The sequence below is a fragment of the Brachyhypopomus gauderio genome, chromosome 5 (genome assembly GCF_052324685.1).
Source record: "Brachyhypopomus gauderio isolate BG-103 chromosome 5, BGAUD_0.2, whole genome shotgun sequence".
NCBI lineage: Eukaryota > Metazoa > Chordata > Actinopteri > Gymnotiformes > Hypopomidae > Brachyhypopomus > Brachyhypopomus gauderio.
Window position 1 is genome coordinate 17,114,317 of NC_135215.1, and position 23,739 is coordinate 17,138,055.

Here is a 23,739-nt window from a genome sequence, read left to right on the forward strand (position 1 = left end):
AGGGAAGTTGATTTCACAGTTCATGAATATGCAATATAAAGTTCCTTATGATTCACTAAAACCAATTATTGTAATCTATTACATCCAAGATCACACCAAATAAAGCGTAATTCCTAAATGGTGATTAAGGGGTCGTATACAAAATGTCAACACTATTTTATAAAGTGCCCAAAAAGTGCTGGATTGAAACAGAAGTATGGAGATAATACTTCATGCTAATATAACATTTTGGTTAAGGAGGAAAATGTTGTGCAGAGCCTTTTATAAGATTAAAAATGAACAAAATAATATAAAACACCCAAACCAGTAACAGCAGCAACTTTAGGATCTGCATTAAAGTGTTATTAACCACTCTGCAACACCCTGGAGTATTCTGGAGTTACACTGAATCTACCTCTTTACCCTTCACACATGCAGGCATGCAGGCATGCAGGCACGAACACACACACACACACAAATTGCCCCTCCCACCTCAAAGTCTGAAGGCCTTGGGGTTTGAGGGTGTTGTGTAACATTTCTCCCTGTTCCTAGAACTGTGCTCTTCTGGACTGAGATTGATGTCATCATTACTGCCGTCTGTGGGAGTCAGTCCTCCAGAGTTTAGGGCTCACCGCCCCAAGTGCCCCCATCACCACGGGAACAACCCCGATGGTGACCTTCCACATTGTATTTCCCTGGAGGGATTACAACCTCTATATTCCGTCCTTTGGGTGTTTCTGTTACATCCATCAGCACGGCTCTTTACTGGATCAGACACACACACACACACACACACACACACACACACACACACACACACACACACACACACACACACACACACACACACACACACACACACACACACACACACACACACACACACACACACACACACACACACACACACACACACACACACACACACACTGATGGGGATCCAAGTGTCCCCACGGGGGAACTGGGCCCCCTGGAGAAGAGTCTAAGGCAACGCAAGAATTGAGTACCTAGGCCAAAGGTCAAGTATCTTACTGGGAAAGAAGTGTGTACACACGCGCACACGCACGCACACGTAAATCCTAAATGTGGCCATTAAATTCACCAGTTCACTCAAGTGTACTAAACATCTACTGGAGATTATTTCTCAGCATCACAGCAGTCTGAGCAGAGCTCCACATTGCAATTTACACTTCCTGTCTTCACAGGAAGTTGCTGAAGTCTCTGTGCTCTCCACAGAGCTGGTGCGGCCCAAGTAAACGGCTGCTTTCTGCCAATCTCACACTCATTTTCACAACTGTTATCAAAAATAGCTCTAAAACACAAACCTCAAATAGTTCCCAACACTCTTCCTCCCAGACAGTATGACCCAAGCAGACACCTCAGGTCTGACAAACACAGCTCAACAAATAGCTCATTATTCAGCGCACAATGCGCGCAAAACTTCACCCTGCACCTCTCTCTCTCTCCCTCCACATCTCTCTCTCTCCACTCCATCTCTCTACACATCTCTCTCTCTCTCTCCACTCCATCTCTCTCTCTCCCTCCACTCCATCTCTCTACACATCTCTCTCACTCTATCTCCTATCCTCCCGTCTGTCTCTCTCTCCCCATTTTTATCTCCTTCTATCTTTCTCTATCACTCCTGTCTGTCTTTCTCTCTCCTGCTGCACACATCTGTCTCCCTGTCCACTCCCTGTTCTTCATTTCTCTACCTCTACCTCCTTCCTTGCCTCGAGTTCATCTCCCTCTCTCCCTCTCTCCCTCTCTCCCTCAGCCACCAGGCTGGGCCCAGACGGCCATCTCTCCTGACTCAGTCCCCTCTAAAGACACACCCTGTGGGGTGAGGCATTGAACTCTTCCCCTTTGACCTCCTTGCACCAGGCCCGAGAGGAGAAAACACGCCAAACTAAACCTACCTGACCTGGACTCTGCACCACATAACACCTCCTTCATTTGCAGCACACCAGTGCCAGTACTCGTGAAGGCCGTGTTCAAAATCATATAGCATAATGTGCACTGTGAATATGAGAGAACATGTCAATATTTAAATTAGTACCATGATTTGTGTTAAGCAGGAATTAACACAATAATTAGGAACAAAATGTACAACACCAGCTTGACAACACAATGACACTGCAAACCAAACCAAGCGCTTGAATTCAAGCATCAGTATGAATACAAAAAATATCAAATGAGGAAGACACATCAGCCTAAGAAAATGTAAATAAGTAAATAATAGTGCATCCATACAGTATCAGACAATGCAGCTTCTCCTCACTGGTATTAAGCTCATTATTGTTCGAAGTGAAGGGACTATAATGGTTTTTGGATCTGGCAGGTCCAAAACACACATACATTTGACTAAACGGAGGCGCAGTACTGATTAGGCCACTGTCTGAACCAAATTTTAATTTAAAAACACTTCTGTGGTCAGCCACATCCTCCTCACCCTTATCCTCATCCTTCTCCTCACCCTCATCCTCCTCATCCTCCTCCTGCTCCTCACCCTCACCACCCTCCTCCTCCTCACCCTCATCCTCCTCATCCTCCTCCTGCTGCTCCTCACCCTCCTCACCTTCCTCACCCTCCTACTCACCCTTATACTCCTCACCCTCCTCCTCACCCTCCTCCTCACCCTCATCCTCCTCATACTCCTCCTGCTCCTCACCCTCCTCCTCCTCACCCTCATGCTCACCCTCCTCCTCCTCACCCTCCTCCTCACCCTTATCCTCCTCATCCTCCTCCTCACCCTTATCCTCCTCATCCTCCTCCTCACCCTCCTCACCTTCCTCACCCTCCTCCTCCTCATCCTCCTCCTCACCCTCATCCTCCTCCTCACCCTCATCCTCCTCCTCCTCAACACCCTCATCCTCCTCCTCCTCACCACCCTCATCCTCCTCCTCCTCCTCACCCTCATCCTCCTCCTCCTCACCACCCTCATCCTCCTCCTCCTCACCCTCATCCTCCTCCTCCTCACCCTCCTCCTCACACTCATCCTCATCCTCCTCACGCTCCTCATCCTCCTCCTCCTGTATGAAGACCGCTGCAGGGCAAAAACATGGCTGTAGTAACTCAAATGAGTAACTCTAATGACTAACCATGTCAAAAGAGCAGATAAGATGCTCTGAGTGGCGGTAAAGCCAAGATTTAACCCGGGTTTCCTCAGAGGAACACGCTGAATGCCAGGATGCTCCCATCCATTACATGGGAGTCCAGCAGGGTAATGACTCCTCTCCTACAACAACCCCAGAATGACCTCAAGTGACCCACACAAAGGCAGCAGTGCCTGTTGAGGGCAGTTCAACACAGGCTGAAAAAAAAGAATGGATGAGGAGAATGTGCTGAGCCAGGCTGAAGTTTAGAGAAGGATTAAACCACAGACCACTGTAAGGTCCTTTCAGCTGGGTCCAACTCCTGATAATGACCTACTCCACACTAATGGACAGAGAATGGTCAGACCAACACGTGGAGGACTGGTGATGATCTGGAGGAGGATAGAACCAGGCAGATTTGTCTTTGTGAACTTTGTAAGAAATCAAGGCCATGCTACAAGGTTATTCTGGAAAAAACTGGCTCTGGAAAACTGGCTCTGGAATAAAACAGCACACCGGTTTCTCCAGCAGGACAATATGGCATGGTACATCTCCTCCTCTACACCTGACCCCTACTGGACACCTCTGGACCATAATCAAGAGCAAGATGGATACCACAACCCCCGACCCAAACCAACAACCCAAATCAATGACCCCAACCCCAACCCGACCCAAACCAACAACCCCAACCCAAATCAACGACCCCAACCCCGACCCAAACCAACAACCCCAACCCAAATCAACGACCCCAACCCCGACCCAAACCAACAACCCCAACCCAAAGCCGAGCTGCTTGGATTTCTGTGCCAGGAGTGACAAAGGCACTCACCGCAATGAGGGTCTAAGATGGGCAGGGAACACAGTGACACCCATGAATGCAGAGAACAGAAGAGGAGTTGTTCCCAAGAATAATTATTTATGAACTCTTGGTAAGTTAAAACATTAGTATAGTGGTTCTGGGTTGTCGAGTTGGAGGTCTGATAACGCTGGATTACGTTTGTTATTCTAACCAGTTCTCATGTTCTGGGTCGTCGTGTTGGAGGTCTGATAACACTGGATTACGTTTGTTATTCTAACCAGTTCTCATGTTCTGGGTCATTGTGTTGGAAGTCTGATAACGCTGGATTACGTTTGTTATTCTAACCAGTTCTCATGTTCTGGGTTGTCGTGTTGGAGGTCTGATACGCTGGATTACGTTTGTTATTCTAACCAGTTCTCATGTTCTGGGTCGTCGTGTTGGAGGTCTGATAACACTGGATTACGTTTGTTATTCTAACCAGTTCTCATGTTCTGGGTCGTCGTGTTGGAGGTCTGATAACACTGGATTACGTTTGTTATTCTAACCAGTTCTCATGTTCCGCAAATAAATTTGACATTTTCATTTGGAGCGTGGGAGAAATGTCAGTAGTTTGTAGAATAAAATTTAAACATTAATTATTCTCAAACTCATACCTATAAATAGTAAATACAAAGACACACACACACACACACACACACACACAGTAAAGTGCATGTGTAAACAGCATCAGTAGGTATCAGAGGGATTCTGGCATCACTGCTTTAAAAAGGAGAACTGAAATTGGCTGTGAGCCTTAGAAAAAAATGGATACAATTAGAGAAAATATGTTATTTCAAGCTTGTTGAGTGTGTGGACTCTTTTGGCGGGGTCTCGATCAGGGGCCACACCTCCACACCCCTGAGCTGGGGACCATGAGGCCACACCTCTCTGTCCCCAGCTCAGCAGAACTCAAAATGGCTGCCAGAGGTCAAACAAAGCAATTGAGAGGAGTGAAGACTTTTGGTGTGTCTGCTTGTGGCAGATATAGCTAAGCATGTGTGTGTGTGTGTGTGTGTGTGTGTGTGTGTGTGTGTAGAGAGAGGGGATTATAGGTCACATCCACAGAGACACCAATCTAACGGACCACTGGTGGACAACACAGAGTAATCCCAGGGGCCAAAGTAAGGTAATACAGGGAAACCATGAATCGTTAGTGTACACACACACACACACACACACACTGTGGGATACAAACCATGACAGATGTCCTGTCTAACATGCATAACTACACAAAGGTGGATCTGTATATGTGTCTATATAGTGAGGAAACGGAACCACATCGCCTGACGTCTCAGACGAGACTCCAGACATCACCAGCAGCACCAGATTTGTGAACACTGCATCTCTCTCTCTCTCTCTCTCTCTCTCTCTCTCTCTCTCTCTCTCTCTCTCTCACACACACACACACACAGTCCCAGCTGGGTTGTCTAAAGGCTCCACTACTAACAGCGAGGGCGTGGAACAGGACTGTCTACCTCTCGGCCTGTCTGTCTGTGCCTGTGCCTGCCTGTCTGTGCCTGTGCCTGCCTGTCTGTGCCTGTGCCTGCCTGTCTTCATTCGAGTACCCCGCCCAGTTGGGTATGTTCCCTTTGGGATGCAAGGAGGGGTGTGTGTCAAAATGCTGGCAGGAATTTTAATTGTGTGTGTATGTATGTATGAGTGTGTTTGTGTGTATGTGTGTAGTCTTGTCTGAGAAAGTCAAATGTTGCCTGCAGCAAGGCAATACAAAAAGTGAGTGTGACCGAAAGTGTATTCGCACGGGTGTGTGCGTGTGTATGTTTGTGTGCGTTTGGGTGTGTGTGTGTGTGTGTGTGTGTTTGGGTGTGTGTGTGCGTTTGGGTGTGTGTGTGTGTGTGTGTGAGTGTGTGTGCGTTTGGGTGTGTGTGTGTGTGTGAGTGTGTGAGCGTTTGGGTGTGTGTGTGGGTGTGTGTGTGGGTGTGTGAGCGTTTGGGTGTGTGTGTGGGTGTGTGTGTGGGTGTGTGTGTGGGTGTGTGTGTGGGTGTGTGTGCGTTTGGTTGTGTGTGGGTGTGTGTGTGTGTGTGTATGTGTGTGTGTGTGTGTGTGTGTGTGTGTGTGTGAGGGGAGACCCACACCTTGGTCTGACAGGAAGTCCAACATGGTCTGCAGTAAGAAGGAGAGGTGTCGTACTGAGAGTCCAGGGTTGCCCATGCGGCGAGAGGCATAGACCAGCTCATGTAGCAAACGCATCTGTACCGCAGCCCAGCCACGGTGGGTACCTACACACACACACGCACGCACACACACACACATACACACAGATACACATGCATAAACACACACACACATACGCACACACAGGAGAGAGGGAAATGTATATCTTAATGCTTAATTTAAACACAATAAACACAAGCAGAAACATTACATTTATGGAAAAATAAGTGGAACACTGAGAGAAACAGCAACACAGTGTGTGTGTGTGTGTGTGTGTGTGTGTGTGTGTGTGTGTGTGTGTGTGTGTGTGTGTGTGTGGAGGACACTGAGTGTTAGTGTGGTAATATGTTAAGCTCTCGGTGTGGGGGTGTAATGGTGGTGGTGGTGGTGGGGGGGGGCGCAAAGCCTGTCCACAGCACCAGGACCACTCCAGCACCATCGGCCTCACCAGCCACAGTCAGACAAAGTCGGCCTCACCAGCCACAGTCAGCCGCACCAGCCACAGTTAGCCACAGTCGGCCTCACCAGCCACAGTTAGCCACAGTCGGCCTCACCAGCCACAGTCAGCCGCACCAGTCACAGTCAGCCTCACCAGCCACAGTCAGCCTCACCAGCCACAGTCAGCCACAGTCGGCCTCACCAGCCACAGTCAGCCTCACCAGCCACAGTCAGCCTCACCAGCCACAGTCAGACACAGTCAGCCTCACCAGCCACAATCAGCCTCACCAGCCACAGTCAGACACAGTCAGCCTCACCAGCCACAATCAGCCTCACCAGCCACAGTCAGACACAGTCGGCCTCACCAGCCACAGTCGGCCTCACCCAGCCACAGTCGGCCTCACCCAGCCACAGTCGGCCTCACCCAGCCACAGTCGGCCTCACCCAGCCACAGTCGGCCTCACCCAGCCACACCAGCCACAGTCAGACACAGTCAGCCTCACCAGCCACAATCAGCCTCACCAGCCACAGTCAGACACAGTCGGCCTCACCAGACACAGTCGGCCTCACCAGCCACAGTCGGCCTCACCCAGCTACAGTCGGCCTCACCCAGCCACAGTCGGCCTCACCAGCCACAGTCGGCCTCACCAGCCACAGTCGGCCTCACCAGCCACACCAGCCACAGTCAGACACAGTCAGCCTCACCAGCCACAGTCACTGCCAGCTCGGCTGTTTTGCTCTTTTTTTTTATACCGTCAGTGAAAGCGCTTCAACTAAGAGAGCTAAAAATAGAACGGCTCTGCCAGTCTCTGCAGAAGTGCAGAGCACACGCTCAGCTCCATCTTACACCTCACCAGCCACAGTCAGCCACAGTCGGCCTCACCAGCCACAGTCTGCCTCACCAGCCACAGTCAGCCTCACCAGCCACAGTCAGCCTCACCAGCCACAGTCAGACAGGCAGCCTCACCAGCCACAGTCAGCCTCACCAGCCACAGTCAGACACAGTCAGCCTCACCAGCCACAGTCACTGCCAGCTCGGCTGTTTTGCTCTTTTTTTTATACCGTCAGTGAAAGCGCTTCCACTAAGAGAGCTAAAAATAGAACGGCTCTGCCAGTCTCTGCAGAAGCGCAGAGCACACGCTCAGCTCCATCTTACACCTACACCCGCATTTACACCACCCCAACCCCATCCCACCCTACATCTCCAACCTTGCACTTACCCCTCAATCTCCCCATTTACCCCTCAATCCCCCCATTTAGCCCTCAATCTCCCCATTTAGCCCTCAATCTCCCCATTTAGCCCTCAATCTCCCCATTTAGCCCTCAATCTCCCCATTTAGCCCTCAATCTCCCCATTTACCCCTCAATCTCCCCATTTAGCCCTCAATCTCCCCATTTAGCCCTCAATCTCCCCATTTAGCCCTCAATCTCCCCATTTACCCCTCAATCTCCCCATTTACCCCTCAATCTCCCCATTTAGCCCTCAATCTCCCCATTTAGCCCTCAATCTCCCCATTTAGCCCTCAATCTCCCCATTTAGCCCTCAATCTCCCCATTTAGCCCTCAATCTCCCCATTTACCCCTCAATCCCCCCATTTACCCCTCAATCTCCCCATTTACCCCTCAATCTCCCCATTTAGCCCTCAATCTCCCCATTTACCCCTCAATCTCCCCATTTAGCCCTCAATCTCCCCATTTAGCCCTCAATCTCCCCATTTAGCCCTCAATCTCCCCATTTAGCCCTCAATCTCCCCATTTAGCCCTCAATCGTCATGTGCCGCCTGTCCCCGTCCCCCCCAACTCTTCATCATCACTCTCTCCTTCACGCAGTGAGTGGAATTTCACCATCCATATGTTTTGTTGAACATGTATGTGATGTGTGTGTGTGTGATGATACTGAGGGTGAATCCCATTAGCTTTAGCAAGAGGATAAAGGCATCTGTGGAGTTCCTAAGCTATCAATCTGCACCATACTGGCTACATCAGAAAACACACACACACACACACACACACACACACCACCCACTTTCCACAGTCAGTCTCTCTCACACACACTCTCACACACACACACACACTAAAAATTGCACCGTGTAGGTGCAGAACAGAAATTCTCTCCTGTCACATACATCAGTGTGTTTCTACCTCATGAAGTGCTAGTTTATATTTATTTATATATACACACACACTGTGTGTATGTATGTATGTATGTATGTATATATATATATATATATATATATATATATATATATATATATATATATATATACATATATGTGTGTGTGTGTGTGTGTGTGTGTGAACAAACAATAAACAAGTAAACAGACAAACACACACACAGTCCCCTCCACATTGTCCTTTTGTCAGTAGCACTCGTAAGAACCTCATAAGAACACCGAGCAGGGCCATTTGAGGCTGTGTCTCTGTCCAGAACCACCCAAGGTCCTGCCTTGTGCCCTCTCTAGCACACCAAAGTATCTCTTTTAAAGGACTACATGGCCAATATGAGGACCACTGATTGTGGGTGGTGCACTCAAACTGTATCTGACCAGACACCCTTACCTCTGCTGTAGAGGTTAAACATTTTGCTGAAGTGCTGAATTTCACACATTTGTATGTAAATGCTTTATTAAATCAGGGGCTTAATTGGTTATGCCACTAATGCATTACTATGGAATTACAGATTGCTTTGATTAATTTTTATAATGACAGGCAGGCTTAATTACATACTAGCTGCAAAACATTTAGACTTAGAAAAAATTCTGACAACTGAAAACTGCAAATCGTTCTGACTGTCTTCCTCTCCAGCTGTCCGTCTCTCTCACCAGACAATTGGAGAATGAGACAGAATTCAGGCCAATCAAAAACCCACAGTCCTTCATTTGTCCTCCTGCCTGACACTGTCTCTCTCTCACACACACACGAGAGAGAGAGAGAGAGAGAGAGATCTGAAAATGATACCACAAACCTGGTCATAACAGGCTTTGACCAGCATCTTCACCTGGAGCATTTAATACAACATTAGTTAATATCACACCAGGGAGGTGCTGGATAAATCAACCCAGCTCACAGCAACATCGCCTGGGCCCAAACCCAGAGTGACTGAGCCTGGACCCTAGTGGGGTGCAACACCTAGACCAGGGCTATTCAACTGGCGGCCTGCGGGCCAGAACCAGCCCTTTAATGAATTTGTACCGGCCCGCGGCCCATCTCCCAATAAATAATAATAAATATTTGATAAACCGCCGTAAAAATAAATAACATTTGCAACATTTTACGACACTGTGTGGCGCTTTACGGCACGTTGTGTCTGTGCGGCACGTTTCTCTGTCACAAGTGTTACGTTCGCCACCCCCCACCACCATCAACAAATTACGTTCAATTGTACATCCACTATGACAGTATTGGTGTAGGTCTGAAAATTGTCTGGACTACAGGTCAGAGCTTTCTGCCAAATCTGGTCCACAGAAAAATATAGTTGAATAGCCCTGACCTAGACCACTCAAACAAGAGACAAACCCCTAGACCACTTGAACAAGACACAACCCCTAGACCAATCAGACAAGACACAAACCCTGGCCAACGTTACAATACACAACCTCTGGCTTATGTGAAGTAAACCTTGGCTAACTCTGGACAATTTAACAAGAGGAAAATTCTGGACAACACTCTCAAACATGTGTGTGCATACACACATGCAGACATCCTCTCTCTCACACACACACACACACACACACACACACACACACACACACACACACACACACACACACACACACACACACACACACACACACACACACACTCTCTGTCTCTCTCTGTCTCTCAATGAGAGAACCATAAATACAGAATGACCCTTGTTTCAAAGGTTAACTGTTCTGTTTCTCATTTAGCTGTGTGCGTGTGTGTGTGTGTGTGTGCGTGTGCACATGCATTGAGGCACAGGACTTGAGGTTAAAGGGCTTTCATAGAACAGGGACTGGTGTGAAGACAGCCGAGAGTCCAGCTTTAAGGCCTGATCTCTACCAACGCACCTCTCTGCGGACACACACACACTCTCACACACACGCTCCTCTCGCACACACGCTCCTCGCACGCGCACGCACCTCCTCACGCCCCATTACGCCTGGCGGATCCAGACGCCCATTTATGGAGCTGAACGCAGCTTCTGTATAAAAGGTTTAGATAAGCACAGTTGACCTCATTTACATGCAGCTCCTCTAAACACCAATCCAAGCACCCGGCATCTGCATAAACAAACCCCCCCACTCACGGATGACGAGAAGGTCGAGCAAAGGTCAGAGGTCAGGGGTGTTTCCCTAGAATGTTTCATCTGCTGGATCAGAGTCACGAACTGTCTGTGTGAGTTATTGTCCCTCGTTACACCTGCTTGGGTGCGTCTGAAATGGTCCACTGCACTGTTCTTGCTTGTAGACATTACACTCCAAAACCGCACGTTACCGCACGCTACCGCACACTACAGACAACGCGGGCGTCCTGCCAAAATCCACAACGCCTAAGAGGATGTGGGGAGGCGGGTCAGATGGGCGTGGCTGGGCAGGTGGGCGGGGCAGGTGGGGCAGGGTACCTTTGCTGAAGTCCTTGGGGTGGAGGGAGAGGCTGTATCCAGGCAGAGTCTCCAGCAGCAGGCGGTAGCAGGCGGTCCAGCCCGGCTCGGGGATGGTGGGGGCCACGCACTGCATGGCTGCCACTCGCTTGAAGAAGGCGGACTTACGGCGGCAGCCAATCAGCTCGTAGAGCTCCGACAGCACGCTGTAGCGCTGAATCTTCTCCTCCTCAGAGAGCTGGGGGTAGACGCAGCAACACACCTCAACACCTGCAGGATTTACCTCACACCAGTGACGGGCAGTAGAAGCCCGTGAGTCCAGCTGGCCCCGTGTGACGCTAGCGGAACGCATTCTTGATTAGCTACACAAGCATTTCTGGGGGAGGTTTTCCTTTAATATATCAATCCGTAAGCCCAAGGTCAAACCAGAGTCCTGTACACTTGGCTTATAGTCTGAGGTTTTGAAACACATTGGTGAGGTTGTGTCTGTTCACCATGCAGGCCTGGAACTTCACGTACCAGGAGAGCAGATGGCAGGAGACACTCAGAAACACCATGGAGAGAACACGCCAGGAGACCGACCGAGGGCTCCTCACCTGTCCCAGGGGTGTGTAGTGTGTGAGGGGACCTCACCTGTCCCAGGTTGATGTAGACAGCGTTCTGCAGAAACTCTGAGGCCTCCATGGCTCTCTTCTGAATAGCTAAAACTCGCACTGCCTTAACACATGCCTCCAATTCAATCACCCCAGCATTCTTATACTGAGAGAGAGAAAGAATAACAGAACAATACAGAATCACTCTTTAGAAAGACTTCATGTAAAAAATTACAGGTCACCTAACAGAGATACAGTGAGAGTGACAGTCACAGAGAGAAAGACTAACTTCCAAAAAGAAAAAGGGAGAAACAGAATGAAAAAGAACTAGAGAAAGAACTACAGATCTGTTCCTTATATAGATCTTACTTTGATTCACTAATTCTTTTTTCAGCACAAGTGCAATAAAAACTATAAAACCATATAAAAACTACAAAAGTCACACTGCCATAAAAGTGGGAGGTAAAATTTGAGAAGAGTGATGCTGTTTTTCAAAGCCCAATAGAGCGTGCTCTTTCCTTCAGACCCAAGTAGGCATCGCCACTGCACAGACCCAGAGCCCTGATCCCAGATCAGCTAACTGGAGGTCATCAGTCCCAGTGCAGCAGGGTAACAGGTGCACTGTCTGCATGCTGACGCTGAGATCAGCTAGTGCATTATGGGCTGCCGGTGTGTAAAACACATTTGGACTCATTATTAACCTGCAAAATGGAACTCGTAGTGTTCTGAAACCTACGTGTGGCAGAACTGGGACTGGAGGAACCGGGTACGGGTCTGAAGACGGGCTGAACTGAATCTGCTGACAGCTGTCCGTCAGCTGCCTCTATGACTGACAGCTCCGCTTGTTTACTGAAACCAACCTGTCCTGGAAAACGCTTCGATCTTACAGCAGTCTAGAACCTACACATGATCTGACAACTCTTGAACTCTTGTTGAACGGAGCTTCCCAATTCTAGAACGGCCAGGTCTTCATTTAGGACACACGCTGCCCTGCGATCTCAGTTGACAGCTCAGCCCTATATCTGACCGCTGTAGACGCACCTCAACAGATATTCATTTGCGTGGGCATACTGCCCCCTGCTGACTGCTGCCAGAACAGGTCAGAAAAAAGAAATGAAGCCACAGCAATATCCATAGCAAGTCAATTCTACCGTTCTCCACCCAACACCAACCAATCATTAACATGCCCAGGTTGATTTTAAAATATATAACGCCCCCAACACCGCCCAAGGGTTGTTTCAGTGGCGATTTGGCTAAACCAGTTGAGCTTTCTCCCTAAATTACCCACTGTGTCAGTGGCAAAGGTGAGTAGCATGCAGTGCTAGTTAGCAAAGCTAATTAACTGGGGAGGCGGAGTTAATAACCATAATTAATTTGGGCGGGCCATAACCAGGAAATGTTGAAAATGTGACCTAGTGACAGGGACATCAGATCCAGCTGTGTGAATATGGTAGAGCACATGGAGTGGGTGTGGTCTGGAAGAGAAGGCGGGCCTTCTGAGCTGCTTTACCTTGCCATAGTAAGATATGGCCTCTTTGTATTTGTCAATGATGTCATCGGGGCTCAGGCAGTTTTTGGTCCGCCCGATCTCAGTGCTGGTGTCTGCACTAATGCCACTGCTGTTCAGAGCACCTATGGAAGAAACAAGATGGAGAAGAAGAGGGAGAGAAAGAGGGAGGGAGAGGGGTGGAGGGAAAGAGGGGTGGAGGGAGGGAGGATACAGGGAGGGGGCAACAGATCAAGCGAGATGGAGGGAGGGAGTTGAAGAGAAAGGCAGTACGAAAGATTAATTTAAACCCAGGACCATCAAAAACGGCAAGAAACAGAATAAGAGGGACGAAAGGTGGAAGATGAAAGAAAGAGAGAGAGAGAACGGCCGAACAGAGGAGTGTGTTCTGGTACAGGGTACATGCTGCATTATCATTCAGACACAGCCCATCCACCAGACCAACGAGATCAGCACAGTCACTCAAGCTGCTCTACTCACGTGTGCTAGAACTCGTCACACAGGCTAACAGACCGAATGTTAAATGGCTACTGTTGACATGTCACACCTTTTCCACTGCGGGTGTCAAGAGTGTCAGGTCCATAATGTACGTTTACAGCTAACTGTACGCGTCACGTCTGTTTACAGCTAACCGTACGCGTCAGGTACGTCACGTATGTTTACAGCTAACCGTACGTGTCAGGTACATCACGTATGTTTACAGCTAACCGTACGTGTCAGGTACGTCACGTATGTTTACAGCTAACCGTACGTGTCAGGTACATCACGTATGTTTACAGCTAACCGTACGTGTCAGGTACATCACGTATGTTTACAGCTAACCGTACGTGTCAGGTACGTCACGTATGTTTACAGCTAACCGTACATGTCAGACTCAGTCTCAGTCGTGGAGCCTCTGTAATTTCATTTGGTTTTGTTTTTGTGTTTCCTCCCTGCACCAGCACACCTGATTTCAATCATCACTTACTCATCAAGCTCTTCATATAGCCAATCAGGCGTGTCAGAGCAGGGAGGGCACAGGTGTGTGTGTGTGTGTGTGTGTGTGAGTGAGAGAGAGAGAGAGAGAGAGAGAGAGAGAGAGAGAGAGAGAGAGAGAGAGAGAGAGAGAGAGAGAGAGAGAGAGAGAGAGAGAGAGAGAGAGAGAGAGACTCTGAGACAGAGGCCCCCTGGTGTAGAGTAATGGATGCTAACAGCGCTGTGGAGGGCGTGTGAAACAGATCGATGTAGAGCGTTCCTGGGGTGTGCTCCTTCAAAGGAGCGTCAGGCCACGGCTGTGGAAGTAGCTTCAGTCAACAATAAACAAGCTTCATCGATACGAGCACACGAGCACAGCAGTGGCATGCACGCCCTCCAGATCAAATGAAAACTCCACCACTAAAGGTCAAGGTTCACAGATCACAGAATTAAAGCACTGAAGCAAAACCTTATCCAAGAGACTGGCTGATAAACCTTACAACCCAATTAACAAACTACAGCTAAAGTGAAGGGGTAGTGGGGCTTAACAGAACTGAACTTTAGAACATATGTTACTGTAGGTGTTTAAAATGTGTATGCATAATTGAAAGAATGTAATATATACTTACATTTGATACATGTTTATAGTTGGAGCAAGGTTCACATTGCTTTTGCATTTTAGTCATGTGTAGAAATTCAACTTCACAGGTAAATTTACATGTTTTATTTACATGTTTATCGGATTTGTGCAGATCAAACTACAGTTTATGATCATTACTAAAAATGTAAGAAAAAATAATCTGAAAATCAGATGTGAATGTAAGTGGATTTTTTTTGAAGATTTTTCAAGAAAAATCTCAAATCTGTACTAGCACACAAGAGAGCCTGCTTCAAGAGTGAAGCTATAGTGGCTTCAGTGTGGTGCAACACTGCCACCTACTGGTGCTCATGGGATTTCAGCTCTGCTTTAAGTTGCTGTGGGTATTTGGAGCAGCAGCTGAAATAACCCAACAAAGTCATTAATCTTATGAGCAGCTGTTCAGAGCAGCTGTCAATACCAGAAGAAAGAAAACCAAGAATAATTACTTCAAACTATTAAAACTCATAGATAAGAATCTCATTACTACACTTCTGATTGAGATGGTTTTAGTCAGACGCAAAAATGCATTGCAAAATGAAACTGGATATTTACACAGTGCAAAATGCACATGAACACACACACAATGAAAAACCCCTTCAGAATTTAGTTAAATATCACATATCATGATTACAAACTTAATCAACAAACCCCTGATGAATAAACCAATCAATCAATCAGATGAGCAGAGGTGGACATTAAGAGTGAAAGACACCAGCCACCACAGACAGACACGAAAGCTCGAACAGCAGGCAACAAGCCGGAGCAGCGGAGGAGGCGGAGTCTAGCACTAGGGTGGGCGGGGCCGCACTGTACCATACCTGGGTCAATGAGAACCTCCTGAGCCCCTGAACACACAAACACACACGCGCAGACGGAGACACAGAGAGACAGAGAGACAGAGAGAGAGACGGACATAGAGGGACAGAGAGAGAGAGCCTGGATGACTCTTCGGCTGAAGCGGAGCTAACTGTAACAGGGTTAGTTCTGCACGGCTAGTTTCAGTACTGCTGCAGGCGGCAAACATGTCTTTGAAGCACCACCCTGATGATCTCCACCCAACACCCAACAGTCCTTTAAAGACTGTTCTCCCAAAGTCTGTCTTAAAAGAGGAGGTCACTCATCAATAAATCAACAATCTAGCGTTGGCGTCGACTTCCGTTTAGATCCTCCCTTTGGACTGGTGTCACTCAGCTTTAGAACACTTAAATGGACCAATGAGACCGCGAGGATTCACAACACACCAACCCAACATGTGATTGGGTTCGGTGGACACGGTTACGTGCAGCAGAACTGAAACACAGTGGCGTACATCATTTTATACAATTAAAAACACACGTTAAAAAGGTGAATGTGTTAGAACCTTCTGAGGACACATGCAGAGTTCAGCACAGCTACACGATGGCACCATCAAACCAGACCACTCCAATATATTACTGGTAATGTCATCACATACCAGTGCACCTGGGTATTAAACCATCATACGGATATACTACCCATCACGCTACTGGTGACCGCAATCACACAATCATATACTCAATCTGAACTTCCCACTATCATCTACTATCATATCCCAATTACACTACTATATGGATATTAACTTACCAGTGAACCATCATGTGTTAAACTATCTTTTACATCCTCATATACATATGAACATTGTTAAACTACCCAGTGCTTGATATGAACTTTTTCACCATCATACACACTGCTCATGAACACTGGTAAGCTGCTGGAGTGTTATCAGCAGGGTTCGGCCTTCAGGACGCTGAATAACATCAGCAAGTGTCTCAGAGGCTCACAATTAAAATCTCTCAACAAATCAGATCATCGTCACCCAAAGCAACAAACAAAATATTACAGGAAAACAATATCTGCAAAACTATAGAGTAGCTGGACGATGGGTCATAATATCTCAGCATGCCGCAAGTCCAGCTGATTCAACTTTAATTAGAGTAAATAAAATGTGTTATGAGAACAGTGAGAACAGTTCTTATGTCTGCAGTTTGTGTATACTTAACCTAACTGAGGCACCTAACCACACACTGCATCCCCATGACTGTCTCCAGAAAGCAGAGCAGTTAATCGTTGTGTCCCCAAAGTCACGTCAATGGTGGGCATCATATTTATTAACTCTGTCTTTATATACCTCTGCTGGTGAGAGTCGATATGAACTGGTAAGAAAGTGCTGGGGGTGCGGGTGGCATGTTCATTGTAGGTACATTGTGGAACAGGCCAGCAAGAAAAACAGCAGAAAGGCATGTAGGAGAAAGTGTTAGGTCACTCAAAGATCAGTGACCTCTTCACAATGACATCAATCCATCTGTAATATCAGGGCTATCTCAGTCCAGCTCCTGCCTTATTTTACATTCAGCACACGGACCGCCACAGAATTCTCTCACCAGTAATGAGGGAATTAAAACGCAGTAGTGTTGTGTGACACGCAGCTTTTAGTAATTCATCTAACCAACATATGGTCTGGTCTGAGGTCCAGCCTGTGTGTCAGGGCCACCACCACAGCCCTCTGCACCGTCTCACTGACCTGGACGGTGTCTCTTCCCAGAGTCTGTTGCCGCAGAGATGCTGGGTTTACGGGCATTGCTCTTTCCTGCTGTGCCTCCTGGGTAATGAAATATGACTGAGGCAGAGCACAGACCCTCCAGTGCAGCTGAGAGAGAGAGAGAGAGAGAGAGAGAGAGAGAGAGAGAGAGAGAGGGTAGAACATTAGCAGTCTAATAAATCATCAACCTAACTTTAACATATAAATAAAAAACACTACAGACAGCATAAGACAAACGGATGGGGGACGTGAATGCTGGAAACAGATTCCTATGATTTTTTTATTCAGAATGATCCGGAACAATCTGGCTCTTACCCCCCAGCCACAGGAAGTCGTTGACGGAGCGGAGCAGCTCGACGGCCATGTGGTAGTGGACGAGGGCGTCTTGTAGCATGCCCGCCTGCAGACACAGATCGCCCACGTGCTTCCGCGTACGGCCCTGGCAGCGTTTCTTATAGTGCCTGAGGGGAGGGGTGAAGACTCTTCGTTAGGCCCAGACGTGCGTTCGGCACAACAGCGGGGTGCGTGTTTACAAGAGCCCAAAAACAAGCGCAGGCTCTGTCTGGCAGGGTTCATCGCACGGGACCGATGGAGGCAGAGATGCTCTCGACGGCCACTTAAAGCGGCAGGTACTGGGGAACAGCCAGGGAACAGTCACGAAGCAGCCAGGGAACAGCCAAGACTCTGAAGCTTTGCTCTGAGCTTCAGCAGCAGAAACCAGCAGCTACAATGAAGCCAAAGACCTCTTTAAGTAAAACATAATTAACCTGAGATCCATCAGCTCTAACTGTAGGTTACAATGCTGATGTGAAACACTCATATTGAAGCTTTGTTATGAGAGCATCAACATATCTTACCCTATGTGTATTTTAGAGATTAGGTTAAAAAAAAAATAACAGACTGCTGTGTGGTCTTGTATCATGTAAGCCATGGCCAGATCGTGTAGTCTGCCAAGCTGTCAGCAGGACAAACACGAACAGGGCGACACGGAGAAGGGGGCGGAGCTGGGGGCAGGAACTGCAGGGTAGCCAAAAAAAAAGAGGGGATATCCCAGCCCGGCTGACAGAGGAAAAAAGGCTGAACAAGTGATGGACAAAACAGAGAGGACAACATGTGTATGAATAAATGTGTGGATGAATAAATAAATGTTTAACTAAAAAAAAACCCCACACATTATTGTGTTGTCATTGATGAGATTTTGGGGAGACTCAGAGTTGACCATAACATGGCATATCCATGCACAGGGCCCTGCTAACCCAAAACTAGACATTCACATTTGAAAAGCTACCATTTAACTCCCGTGATGTAACTAAACACCCAGAGCGTAGCCCACCTGCACAGTTCGTTTGTAAGATCCATATTACTGAGGCCAATATTGCAGTAAGGATTAACCAAGCAGCGTCTAAAACCAGTTAAAGCAGGATGGCAGTCTGTGCGTTTAGCACCAGAGACCACGGATGGCAGGGAGCTGCACCTCTTCTGTTGTAGCACTGAGCCCCGACACAAGAGCAGAGTGGTGCGGGCAGCATGCAGCTCCAGGACAGGCAGAGAGACTGCCTTCTCACACCAAACACACTCACAGGACAGTGTGATTGTAGGGCTGCCACTAACGACTATTTTTCTATCTATTCAACTATCGACTATTTTATCGATTGGTCGACTAGTCTAAACGATTAATTTTCTGCAGAACAAAAAGCAAAGAAACTGGCTCTCTTGTAAATTACATATATTCCGACAACATAATACAGAACAAAAAATGTAAAACAGCTTTATAGTGCAAAATGTTAGTGCAAAACTTTACTCTCCAGCATAGTAAACATAAAAAAGAGGGTTTATTCAGTGATGTAACTTGAAATTCCACATTTCCTTTATCAAATTCAAGTTTTTTTTATATTAAACAAAGTGCATACTATTAAACGGCTTTGTTGCATGTTGCGTACCGACAGTCACGCTGTCTACATTCTGATTAAGAACAGGGGTGCCCTCACTTTAGCGTAAATTCACTTTTCAAACCTGAAACACAAAGCAACATTAATTTTCGTCAGGTAAATGTTCATTCCCCTGTTTTTGAGGGGTGTTTCTTTATACTACCACATATAGTTTCGGACAACACTCCACAGATTGTGACGCGGCGAGTTTAAACGCTTCCGCCGTTCGCGCAGGTTCGCGCGAGGTGTGCGGACTGCGGAGTCGCGCGCTACTCGCGAAAGTATAATCCATAATAAATAATCTGAGATTTTTTATTATTATTATTTTTTGCTGATGCTGGTCCAGCGTGGCGCGTGCCATAGGTTGCAGACCCCTGCTGTAGACTTTTGCGAAGCTCCTTTGGCTCCGCTGCAGCCGGCATTTTTTTTTTTGAGTGGCGCTGACCAATGACTGGAGACTCTTTGATGTCACGCGTTGAGGAAAAGCATTTCTTTGAACGGACGCATTGTAGAAATTAAAATGGAACATTAATAAACATTTAAAAAATAATTAAATGTAACAAAAAAAAACCAAAACCGATGCGTCGACTTAAAATATTGAAGTCGACGTATTTTCTGCGTTGACGTCATCGACTTTATCGACCAATCGCGGTAGCCCTAGATTGAGAACAGACACCAAATAAGAAAAAGCAAGAAAAACCTCACATCTGGGTGGCTGTGAGGACTACACTCAGAAGGACACACCCCCCCAGGCTCAGGAGGACACACACACACACCTCCGGCTCAGGATACCTACGCTGGGGAGCGGCACCATACGACTATGGCAGAGAATCACATTTAGGAGATAACACTTTAGAATTTCTCATGGTCAATTTGGGACAGTTTCATGCCTTTAGAGCCTAAATTTGCTGTGTTGGTATGCAGGAAGTTAACAGACGTCCCATTCCCAGGCCGTAGCGTTCCAGACAGGCCCAAACATTCCCAGGGAACACGCCAAGAACTCACCTGCTGTCAGTGTCCAGCCCAACAAAGTCCTTCTTCTCAAAGGGCACGCACAGGAGCGGGATCTTGTCTCCGGCCTTGTCCGTGGTGCGGTCCAGCCTCTTGGACTCCAGGACGATGAAAATGGACTCGACGAAGTCCTCCACCCGCTTCTCGACGTCGGGACAGTCGTCGAACGTGGGGTAGAAGGCCACGTCGGTGCGCTGCTGCTCGGCAATCTCGCCGGTCAGGCCGAAGACCAGCAGGCGCGAGTCGTACAGCGTGGCGGCGAAACGCTCCTTCAGGCCGTGGAAGCGCTCCGACGCGTGCGGCCACTCGCGGGCGGAACCGCAGCACGCCACCGCCACCAGCCCCACCACCTTGCGATGCGTCTGGAAGTCGCCCCACTCGTTGTTCTCGGGCGAGTAGTGGTGTCTGTAGCGGATGTACAGAGCACGCTGCCCATCACCACGCACGCTGACCTGGCTGACGGCGGCCACACGGCGGTAGACGCAGAAGAACTGGTCCTCGGGGACCTCACCCAGGGGCTGCACCACCACCAGCACCGTCTGGTGGTCCTCCGCACACTGCTGGTAATCCGGCACACTCATGACCGCACACGACCACTCTGGAACGGAGGAATTGGACACTTAATGATTTTAAAGATAACGCAGGACAGTGACACTTTCATCCAGAATTACGTTTTTTGGCTTCAGGATAATGCATGATGATGACTTATTTGTGAATAACATGAGACCTTTACCTCCTTCTTGTAACCCAACACCCATCCCCACACACCAAGTGTAACCCTAACACACAGTTAATCAAGTGCCCGCCCATTGCCCTGCAACCCCGCCCCCTGTCCGTCAGGCTCTGAACCGCCCTCCCCTCTGCCCACATTTTCCTTTTCCTGTGTTCTGACAAGGGGAAAGGGTTATGTACAGCTGCATTTCCAAGTCATACTTACCTGGCAGGGGTGAGACCATGATCAGGAAGGTGGTTCGCCCAAGGTGTGTGTTAGGAAAGGGAAAATGATTGGAAAACATTTTGGTCTTGCACGTCAAACTCGGCAAAGGACAAGAGTCTACAGCCTACAAGTTACCCAAAATCATAAAATTAAATATTAAATTTATATGCATGTCAGTTAGAAAATACTGAATTATAATACTCGGTATTAAACATAACAGGATGCACTGCTGTCAGGACATACGTGGGTTTCCTAACATTAAAACAGGGACAGCATTCACATACAACCCAGTACGTGTGGGACAGAACTCCACCCAGAGCCCAACAGCACCCAGGTCCCAGGAGGTGGTGGCGGTCCGTCTCACGGCGGGGTGCCGAACTCGAACCGAACAGCACCGGTTCTGTCGGATTTTCCTACTTTGTCGAATTTTCCTACCGTATCAGCTGGCAGCGAGTATTTATAGACTAGTCTGTCGAATTTTCCTACCTTGTCGAATTTTCCTACCGTGTCCGTTGGCATCGCGTATTTGTAGACGTATCTCTTAGTTTGTTTACCTTATGGAAACGTCGTAATGTAGCGCAATTTAGCGTTTAAAAAGTAGTATTTGTAGACGTATCTCTTAGTTTGTTTACCTTATGGAAACGTTGTAATGTAGCGCAAATCAGCGTTTAAAAAGTAGTATTGTAAACGTATCTCTTAGTTTGTTTACCTTATGGAAACGTTGTAGCGCAATTTAGCGTTTAAAAAGTAGTATTTGTAGACGTATCTCTTAGTTTGTTTACCTTATGGAAACGTTGTAATGTAGCGCAAATCAGCGTTTAAAAAGTAGTATTGTAGTATCTCTTAGTTTGTTTACCTTATGGAAACGTCGTAATGTAGCGCAAATCAGCGTTTAAAAAGTAGTATTGTAAACGTATCTCTTAGTTTGTTTACCTTATGGAAACGTTGTAGCGCAATTTAGCGTTTAAAAAGTAGTATTTAGACGTATCTCTTAGTTTGTTTACCTTATGGAAACGTTGTAATGTAGCGCAAATCAGCGTTTAAAAAGTAGTATTGTAGTATCTCTTAGTTTGTTTACCTTATGGAAACGTCGTAATGTAGCGCAAATCAGCGTTTAAAAAGTAGGATGAGCTTTAAAATAAAAGTTTTATTTTGCGTATTAGTGTATACACGGCTCAATCATTATCATGCGGAAATATCCAAGTCCCTATAAATAGGTAATAACAGGTAGTAAAATGGCGCTGTTTAAAACATTTTAATCAACTAGTTAACTTAATGCACAGTTGAAAACATTGCAATTGCAAACAAAGAAGAAATTATAAACAAGAAATTAACTTACTGCACTACTGAAAGGACTAAATAGTACTGCACTGTTGAAATTCGCTAGCAGGCAGGAAAAATCGATGGGTGTAGTAGGCGGCCACCAAAATAGTGACGTAAAAGCGACTTGCGCATGCGCAGTAAGCCTTGGTATGAATTTTCGATGGGTAGGAAAAATCGACAGAACACCTGCTACAACGACGGGAGTGGACTAACCATCCCACCATAGTGTAACACATGCGTTTATATGTCCCAAACAGGCGAACGGAACACTACACCAACACACTACACGCCCAGATCGCAGGAGTTTGCTAACCGGGTTTGGACCGAACCTGCGAGGTCTGCTAAGTTAACCGAGCTGGCCAAGCCTGTGGGTCTACTGCCGGTTTACAGCTCAGCCGCCCAACGATGCTCTACTGAACGCTGACAACTCCATATATACGCTGAGAACGTCTCCATAACGCAGGATGATGGAAACACTCACTGTAATAATGATGAAGATCATAACACGTACCTGATACTGGGCCAAGCTTCCCTACAACACACCAACACCTGATACTGGGCCAAGCTTCCCTACAACACACCAACACCTCCTCGGTGAACCAGGCAGCGTCGTGCGCGGTTGTGTTCAGCTTTACTGACACCTAGTGGCGCGGAGCTCAGCCGGGGGGTTAATATGTCAATATTAGTACAATTAAGACTCACTCCAGAATAAGTTGCTTCCTAGCACACTTGTGTCCACTCTGATTTGTGCTTGATAACTTTGATAAAATGCTAAATAAGCATTAAACCACTTAACCTATGAGCACATTTATCCGCGAGATGGTTCTTGTTTTATCTTGTGTTCGGTTTTGTTCTTCCTTTGTTGTTGTGTAAGTTGTTGTCAAAGGAGGGGCAGGCAGCTTTTTGATTCTAATTTCTCTATCCATCAGCGCATCTCCTCATCTTATATACCGTTAAATAATGCTGGAGACAGCAGTTTACACCTCCGCTTGTATTTGTTAGCGCCACAGCCACAAATATCACAAACACTCGAACCAATAAACTCAAATATGTCGACTGTTGGGGACAGGGGGTTGTATGATGTGTCAAATCTGACTGGTTGGACGTGAGACCGTATAAGCTCTGTCCCAGATGCGTGTGTCTCACGGCCGTTAGAGATGAAGGCTGGTCTAGACAGGGGGCTTGATCCCACTGCAGTGTGTTAGA

At 47.3% G+C, this 23,739-nt stretch overlaps 1 protein-coding gene across 7 annotated transcripts in view; it reads right to left on the reverse strand.

The window, feature by feature from the left end:
• The window catches only part of trappc9 (trafficking protein particle complex subunit 9), a 161,492-nt gene extending 138,330 nt beyond the window's left edge, over positions 1 to 23,162 (reverse strand). For 5 of the 7 annotated variants that reach the window (XM_077006090.1, XM_077006097.1, XM_077006096.1 and 2 more), the window contains exons 1-9: positions 23,045 to 23,162; positions 20,268 to 20,871; positions 17,650 to 17,795; positions 17,317 to 17,442; positions 15,596 to 15,622; positions 13,187 to 13,308; positions 11,717 to 11,842; positions 11,105 to 11,321; positions 6,003 to 6,146 (exon numbers count right to left, since the gene is read on the reverse strand). In XM_077006090.1, the coding sequence (XP_076862205.1) occupies positions 6,003 to 6,146; positions 11,105 to 11,321; positions 11,717 to 11,842; positions 13,187 to 13,308; positions 15,596 to 15,622; positions 17,317 to 17,442; positions 17,650 to 17,795; positions 20,268 to 20,854 (1,495 nt within the window). In that variant the 5' untranslated portion in view covers positions 20,855 to 20,871; positions 23,045 to 23,162. Of the gene's footprint in view, positions 1 to 6,002; positions 6,147 to 11,104; positions 11,322 to 11,716; positions 11,843 to 13,186; positions 13,309 to 15,595; positions 15,623 to 17,316; positions 17,443 to 17,649; positions 17,796 to 20,267; positions 20,872 to 22,549; positions 22,687 to 23,044 lie in introns of those variants that run through there. The other 2 variants (XM_077006091.1, XM_077006093.1) reach the window with 2 other exon arrangements.
• Between the last annotated feature and the right edge of the window lie 577 nt (positions 23,163 to 23,739).